Source organism: Cicer arietinum, chromosome 2 (genome assembly GCF_000331145.2).
Source record: "Cicer arietinum cultivar CDC Frontier isolate Library 1 chromosome 2, Cicar.CDCFrontier_v2.0, whole genome shotgun sequence".
Taxonomy (NCBI): domain Eukaryota; kingdom Viridiplantae; phylum Streptophyta; class Magnoliopsida; order Fabales; family Fabaceae; genus Cicer; species Cicer arietinum.
In genome coordinates, this window is record NC_021161.2 from 50,503,247 (window position 1) to 50,512,332 (window position 9,086).

The 9,086-nt window shown below is 25.4% G+C and overlaps 1 protein-coding gene across 1 annotated transcript in view; it reads right to left on the bottom strand.

Moving 5' to 3' along the window:
- Nucleotides 1-7,085: 7,085 nt before the first annotated feature.
- The window catches only part of LOC101498345 (protein trichome birefringence-like 43), a 3,385-nt gene continuing 1,384 nt past the window's right edge, over nucleotides 7,086-9,086 (bottom strand). Inside the window, exons 3-5 of the mRNA XM_004491324.3 lie at nucleotides 8,621-8,796; nucleotides 7,958-8,116; nucleotides 7,086-7,386 (exon numbers count right to left, since the gene is read on the bottom strand). Of these exons, the coding sequence (XP_004491381.1) occupies nucleotides 7,086-7,386; nucleotides 7,958-8,116; nucleotides 8,621-8,796 (636 nt within the window). The remainder of the gene's footprint in view (nucleotides 7,387-7,957; nucleotides 8,117-8,620; nucleotides 8,797-9,086) is intronic.

A 9,086-nucleotide genomic window follows, 5' to 3' on the forward strand; every position in this document is an offset into this window, starting at 1 on the left:
TATATATATATATATATCTAAATGATATATCTGAATAAGTGTATGAACACAAGAATTAATTTAGTGTCTTTGTCTATTGTGTTAGCTAGTTTGTGTGGTACTATGCGTTGAATAACATTATTTGTGTTTTTTGTAGGGGTTTTTATTTTTTATGACAAAACGAAGCAAGTTTTGTGGGACACATGAACTTCAGTTCATTAGAGAAAAATATTTAAAAATGTGTAATTAACTCCATTTATTTCTATATAGTTTGGATCAATTTTTGTCTAGTACATTTAGACAAATTAGTTTGAACGCAACAAAAATATACATATAATTTTATTATTTTAACAATAATATTATTTAATTATTATTTTTTTATACCTTTTTATATATGTGTATCTAAATGATATATCTGAATAAGTGTGTGAACACAAGAATCTCCACCAGAGCAATTAATTCAGACTACAATATTAACATAGAAAAAAGGTTAACAATATTTTTTAATATGAGAAAGATGCGTTTGTTCACTATTAGAAAAGAAACCTTTAAGATATATATGTATAAGTGTGACCTTGTGTTAAGACACCAATAGCACCAACTTTAAAGGCCTTAGGATCACCTATGTTGCCTTCACACAAAATAGTTTTTCCCTTCACCAATTTATCATCTAAGGAATTGTTTGAGCAAGGCTTGCAATTTTGTATAGCAAATTATAGACTTTTTAAGTTTTATAATACCCATTTTGGAGCACATATGATTGTATTAAAATGGGGTGTAATATGTTGTTAGAAAGGTACAACTTCTAATTTCAATGTCTATATTTTACTTAATTTTAGCTTCTATAAATTATAACAAAATCGGTTTTTTTAATCTTTGTAAAGGACAAACCACTTTTTATTTTATATAAGACTTAAAATTGAATTAAATTTTTACGTGTAAAAGTTGAATGATAATAATTTTGTAGGAACTTGATATACATGTATTTTTCTTTTATTGTTTATCCTCTTAAATCATTTTGTTAACTCCAATAATGTAAATGTTGTATATCTAGCTAGATTGATGTCCCTTGAAGCTTGCTTCCTTATTAGGTGCATCTCCACCATATTATATGATAGGATACAATTCTCCCTTAAGTTCAAAGGTATTCAATAAGATACCCTAACATTAAGCAAAAAAATATAAACATTATTATGAATGTAGTTATTATGTATTAGAAAATAATTTTCAATTAAACATTTCTAATTTCATATCATCAATTTACAAACCAAATTAGCTTATAGCTTGCATCCAAGAAATGAAGATATTGTGTAACATTATATTTTTAAGTCAAACAAGATAAAATAATGTTTTGCTCTACAACATTATAGAAAAATGTATATACCTCATAAGTCATGGTGTTTCCTAATTTGACTCTTGCGACAAATTTTCTATTTATGGTTCCAACACCCACAGTAATTGACCAAAGTGAAACATTTTGTAAGGATTGGACTTTTGTTTCCTTCATCAATTAAATAATACCTTGCTCCAATTAATTTACTGCAACAATATATATTAAGTATTGTGAGTATAATTGTAGAGTAAAGTTAATATTTTAGCATGAAATAAAGTATAATATATTATTTGTTGCATGTGAAATTTAAATTAAGCAATTTCCCTTCTATTTGTTTGGTGGTCGACTAAATTCTTTATTATTGTCTCCAAGTGCTCAAAGAAACCTATAAAATCCCAAGATTTGGTGGGAAGGATTTTATGCTTTTCCTCCTACATTCCTTTATGTACATTTGTGTTTTAAATTATATATTATTTGTTTGAATAGACCATTAATCAAGGAAGAGAGACATTTTTTTTTGATAAGTTTACATTACCATAGAAGTACAATTTATTCCTCTGAGCTCAATTTTAAAACATCATTACTAGTTTTTTACCTCTATTTTTTAATTTCCTATTTTTTCAAAATTATTTATATCAGATCAGAAACAAACATATGATAATTAAAGTGAGAGATGATAGAAACAGAGAGAAGAAAAAGGAAAAACTAGCAAAAATAATAAATGTATAGAAATTATGTATGACTATTTATGTGCAATGAGTTACAAATTAAAGTACAATCAATATTAGTTAATCAACACTCATTGTTCACAAATCATGATGCTAACAATTTTTTTATGGTTTTAACTACAATTAACATATTGGTCATTTTAAAAGCTTCTCAAGAAATATATAAATGATAACCATTTGTAAAAATTTATGAAAATTATTTTATATTATATATTGTTTATTTAGAAATGGGAAGACAATGACACAAACACTTTGGTCTCTATGCAACTTTTCTGTGTATGTTCATTTTACGTGTTTTTATATAAGCAAAACTTGTGAGAAATTTTACATTTTTTTTTAGTTTACGTCTTTGAATTTTAATTCTATTTATAATTACAATATGTTTTGACATGTTTATGGTCAATTGTTGTGTATATAGATGTTTGTGCAAATACATCAATGTTTTTGACCAAATTGTGCTTATATATCATTATTGAGTATGCTATGTGTCATCCAATATATATATATATATATATATATATACACACACACACACCGAAATGTCAATACATTATGTATCATATATTGTTTATATTTACTTAGAAATTGGAAGACAATGATGTTGAGGCAAAAATCCTTTTTATGTATGGTTTAATGATAACAAACCTTATGAAATAGATGATTAAGTTTCATGAATGGTGGTCTACTAATGATTGCACTTGAGTTTTGGTTAAGGAACATGAATTGCATAAGTGAACAAGCAAGAAACCATTCACTTTATCAAAGTGCATAAGTATCCAATCAATAATGAAATAATTTTAAAAGGAATGTATCATATATCAATCATTCAAGAGAATGATTAGTACATCTTCAAGATAGCATCTTCATGAAGAAGATGGTCAAATACATTCATACAGCAATCAATGATCACACTATGCTATAAATCAGAAGCAAGGTCATTTAAAAAAAGCAAGATCAAATCTGAGAAATGAAGAATATTCTAGTTATTAAACAGAAAAACAAAAAATATTATTGACAGCATTTTGAAAAACGAAGATCATTCTGAACAACAGTATGAAAAACGAAGAATGTTCTGGTTTTTTACAGTATTAATCAAAGAACATTATGGTTTACGAAGAACAAAGTCTTCTGGAAATCAAGATTGATTAAAACTGTAACAACTCATCAAGATACATGACAAATTGCAAGTAACTATCAGAATAATCAGAATGGAACACGCAATAAACTTTGGACAGTCATTCAACAAATTCACAATGACATAAGCAATGTATGATGTTACAAGTTTTGATCCTCAAGAGTAATGACTTAAAATCAAAGTACGATATGAACAAAAGAGAAAATACATCAGTGGTACACCTATAGAACAATTGGTATACAAATATAATTCATATTACAACAAAAACAGCAAATCAATCAAAACAAAAAACGAAGAACATTCTCCGTTTTCACAGCTTTAATCCAAGAACGTTCTTGTTTACAAAGAGCAAAATTTGTTGTAATTTAAGATCAATCTGGCCTACAAAAGTACATTTATCTACAATACAAAATATCAGTATTCATCACAGAGGAAGTTAATAATCAACACATGATCAAGGACAACCATGAAAGCAAGGACACTGTTGTTGCACGTTTTTGGAGAAAACACATCATGTTTCTAAGACAAAGGATTGACACACAACATCTGTCAAAATCCAACACTCATACAAAACAGAAAACGAAGAATGTTCTTGTTTTACAAAAGAACATTATGGTTTTAATTCTCTTTTAAAGACATAATTAAAACTGATAATTTTCCACAGTATAAACCACATATTAAAGAGTATCATGACTACTCAAATCAATGGTGAAGCTCAGAACTCGAGTCGAATGTCTAAAGGAGAAAAACAACCTCAAGATTGATCTCCAAATCGATGAGTTGTGAGCAAGGACACAAGTACACTGTACTTACAATATTCTGCAAAAATTTCTGCATAAACTTGACTCAAAACATTGCCAATTGACATGTGACAACTCATTCACTCACTCATTCATGTTTTTCATGAGACCCAAAAGTAAGAATGTTATCCATTTTGTCAAGAACTTTCTAGATAGCAAATAAACACATGTTTAATTGATTTAAAATATATCTGACACTTGGGAGATGTGTTCAACGGATATATATTTATTTTAAACTGAATATTCAAAGTTTTTTAACATCTATAAATTGAAGATCAATTGGAAGATGAAGGTAATAATTCAATTTACAAATCTACCAACACTTGTTCAAGTAACAATAATTCAATTTACAAATCTACCAACACTTGAAATTAGATATATTAAATTGTGTGTTTTTCACTAACAAAAACCGTTCTTTGTTTTCTATTTTCATAACCAAGATTAATCTTGAGTTAAATTCTTTAAGTTTTAACAAGCAATTTTAAAAAGGTGAAATTACAATTCAAACTCTCATTTCTTGTGATTGACATCGCTACTTCAAATAACACATAAATTTGGTCTCTATGCAACTTTTCTTTGTATGTTCATTATACGTTCTTTTAGATAAGCAACACGTATGAGAAATTTTACATTTTTTTAGTTTACATATTTGAGTTTTAATTTTATTTATAATTATAATATGTTTTGATATGTTTATGGTCAAATGTTGTGTGTATAGATATTTATGCAAATACATCAATGTTTTTGACTAAATTATACTTATATTTCGTTATGGAGTATGTTATGTGTTATTAAATATATTTTTCATATATAAGCTAGATTTTTAACGCCAACACACATATTAAATTTCAGTGATATAATATGATGAAAACTATATTATATGTCTTACCTCATCTTTAGATACATAAAGTCAAATACTTAATGTATATATCTCACATTTTTTGTTTCTACAATTATTTAATTTCCTCCAACTGAATATTGTATAGTATCTTTAATGAAAAAAATAGCTCATTTTTAATGAGATCTATAAAATAATTTATAGTTATCTTTTAAAGTATTTATACTCCATTTTTTATATACAATTTTATTCAAACAGTCCTATAAATTAGGATACTGTCATCTCACTATTAATTTTGCTATATAATTATTGCATTATTAAAAATAAAATTGAAACTCCAATATTTACTTTGTTGTTATATTTGGTTTAATAACTTTTATAATTGCATTGCACTATTGTGCCTCCTCCAATTTTGAATTTGTAACTGTTTAAATTATCAATGATTTTTTTCTTATAACCATTTTCACACACCTTATGCAATTAACTTTCGATTCACAAACCCGTCATTGCCACGAGAAAACCTAAATTATTTTTTTGCATAAATAGTTTTTGAGTAAGTGGTATTTTGTAACATATTATACATATTTGCTCATTTTTCTCAAAACTTTGATTGTTGTTAGTTAGAGTATCGTTTTTGCATGCATATTTTATCTCATTTATGACATGAAAGTATAGTGGCTTCCCAAAAAGAATAATGTTTACTATTTAGATTAAGAAATTAATTATTATTTTTTTAGAGATGTTTTATGTTGTCAATTTTTTTTAAAATACTACCTATTAGAAGTTTTTACATCTGTTTTATTTCTACTCAACCGTATATACAAGAGTTGTTTATAAAAATTCTCAAGTCAAGTTGTATAGAGGTTTCATACTCAAAACATTGGAATTTAGATTTGTCATTTCTTTGACAGAGTTATATATATTTTTCTAACAATACCAAATGACAAAATCATATATATATATTTTCTAATTATATTTTGACAGTAAATTTTTTGACAGTAAATTTATATTTGTTCTTCCACTTTTTCTAATAATATTTTTTTAATAAGAGAACAACTAGAGTTAAATTAAAATGTTAGTTCCTACAATTTTTACTCTGATTAAAATAAAACTCATTTTGTCTTGCCATTTTTAATTATACTTCTTACTTTTGACAACATGAGTAAAAAAAGAGCATCACTAATATGATTTTAAGGTAGATAATTACATATATTAATATTTATTAAAAGACTTTTAAATTTATGGGTTTTGTTTGTAGGATGATCTTCACTATAGATTTATTTAAAAAAATTATTATTTTTGGTATTATCAATCCTAACTGCACCTTTGAGAGGGTGATGAATGTTTAGCAATTAATATTTCTTTAAAATAATGTAGTAATTAGAAAACTGTAAATTTTAACGGATTATTGATTAACATATTAATTTTAATAGATTATTTGGTCCATCATATAGACCATAAATAATTAATGGTTAATATAATATTGACTTTATACTTATTACTACATTTTAACGCATATATATTTTTTACATAATACTCCTTTAGTTCTATTTTGTCATAATTTTTAATGAATGAAATGTAATATAAGACATTAAATTATAAATTGGTTTATCAAACATTTAAATATTTTTTTTTATCAGTTTTAAATCTTATTCATTCATTAAAATATAACTATAATTTTAACATAATATAAATTTAAAATCTTATTTGCAATAATACTAACATGTTAAAGTCAATATATACCGCGCAACATACAAGTCGTATTCTAGTTATTCTTTAGTTTGGAACCTTAATTTAGTGTCTTCCTTAAATGACACTATTTGAGTTTTTTGTGAGGTTCTTTAATTTTTATGACAAAAGGAGGCAAGCCTTGTGGGACACATGAACTTCAGTTTGTTAGAGAAAAATATTTATAAATATGTCACATATGAGAGGTGTATAATTAAATCATATTCTAAGAAAAAATCTTAGCAATTTAAAATAAATGATATATAGGTGATGAATACTTAAAAATTATTCAAAATTCTAATAATAATGGACATTATCTCATTGAAGTAGAAAATTATGTCTTAAATTCAAAATGAACCCAAGAATTGTTTTTTTCAAAAATGCAAAACACAACTTCGATTTTCATCATCAACATAATTGTAATAATTATTAATCATACTAACATAAAATTGATTGTTTTTTTATTTATTTTAAATAAAAAAATTCTATATGAAAATCTTTATTTGTATCTTCTAAAATAACAATAAACAATGGATATATATAGTTAATTGTAAAAGAGAGATGCATATAAAAGAATGTTCCAAGTATCAGGAACACCAGGCAAACACCAATGGCTGCAATCACTGAAATGGCTTCCATGTCCAGTATATATAGATGGATGACCATCTTTCCTCAATTGTGACAATGTGGTAATATTGAGCAAATTTACAGGTTTTGACATGTTTCTTGTAACTTTCTCCAATGTCAACTCAGCTGGGAGTGGACCTCCTGGAAACTTGGATCCAGAAATTGGCAATTTTTGTCCCACACAAGATGTAGATGCAGGTGCTCCCCATTTTGATCCACTATAATAGTTATTTAGAGAAAGTGGATTCAAAATCAACAAACTTGTACAGGGACTTATTTATTTTTATAATTTGTATGATCTTATTGTCTTTTTTTTTTTTAATAGTTAAATATATTTTTAGTTGTTATAAAATTTCAACATTTCACTTTTAACTTAAAAAATATACAAATTTTAGTCTTTACAAAATGAAATGAAATATATTTAATTGTCTATCAACTTTTAAAATTGAGAGATTTTTTGCAACCATAGTTAAAACATTATAATAAATTCATCCACAAAACTTTAGATTTATTTAATTTGAGATTCATTAAATATCAATTTTTAAATTCCAAAACTCAAAATTAAAGTAACGAAATATAGATATAAAAATATAATTTTGAATACATTTTTTATGAATGAGCTTTTTATAATATTTTAAATATTTTTACAAAAAATCATTCAAAAATATATGTTAATTTAATAATATAAATTAAAATTATTTGCAGAATTATTTTGTAATAACTAGAAGTTGTATTTTTTTGGATCTCATTAGAGTTCATTTTGATGTGAAAGGGAAGATATATACTTACTTTGCATGGTCAGGTGAGACCCCTTGAAAGAATACTTTTGTTTTGGCAGAATCAACATTATCATCAACCCATTTGGCCCATGTTTTTAAGGCTATATTGTACGCAACCAACCGATCCATGTCTTTGTATAAATGTTTTCCTACCTGGATGAAATCCCATCTATACAGTATAATATAAAAAATAAAAATAAAAACAAAATAAAAACAAAATAAAAACATAAGTTTAGTATGGACCTTTTAGAAAAGAGTTCAAAAACCTTTGAGATTAATTTGATATAGTAGGTTAATATAATTTTTATTGATATTAGTTCAAAAGCTTATTATTATCAGTGTCGTGTAATTAAACATGAATTTGGATTTATTACTATGAAACGAATCATGCACACATTGAAATAAATCGTTGACCGTCTGATTAAATTATTAGAAATATAAATTTTTAATTTCTTTAAAATTTAAAATATTAAATTTAAATCTAAATTATTTGATCTTTTATCCAACAACTAATATCTCAAATATGTAAATTTTAGATGACCAAATACTGAAGATATTGTATTTCATGAGGTTGACAATTGAAATGGGGTTATATTAATTAGATATGCCTCTAAGCATCAATCATGGTATAATGTTGTTAAGATTGGATGAGATGAGTGAAATGTTAACGTACGGTTGTTTTCTTCCTGTGTGAAGCCACCAATGCCAAGAATTAAATATCAATACGTCGTTTCCTTTCCATAGTTTTCCTTCTTCAATTGAATCTAATTTCAAGACTCTACCAATAGGTTCATCAACAATGTCTACCAAAAATGCATTGCGAGATAAAATCAACTTAACATCGTAACCCTGCAAATTATATTAGGAATATATATATATATCAAATGTCATGAGAGAAATGATTAAGATTAAATGATAAATTGGTAGTTCACCTTAGTGAAAAAAATAAAGTAAATAATGAAAGAGTAGATGTTAATTTTACCTAAAAAAGCCATTTACTATTTGATTGAAACATAAGAATGGATGTTGTATTCATCTCACGAAAAACAAAGTCAATAATGAAATCCATGAACTAAAAATTTAATTAGTTGTATTATAGTATTAGAGAAAAATGAGTTATAAACAAATAATATATATAT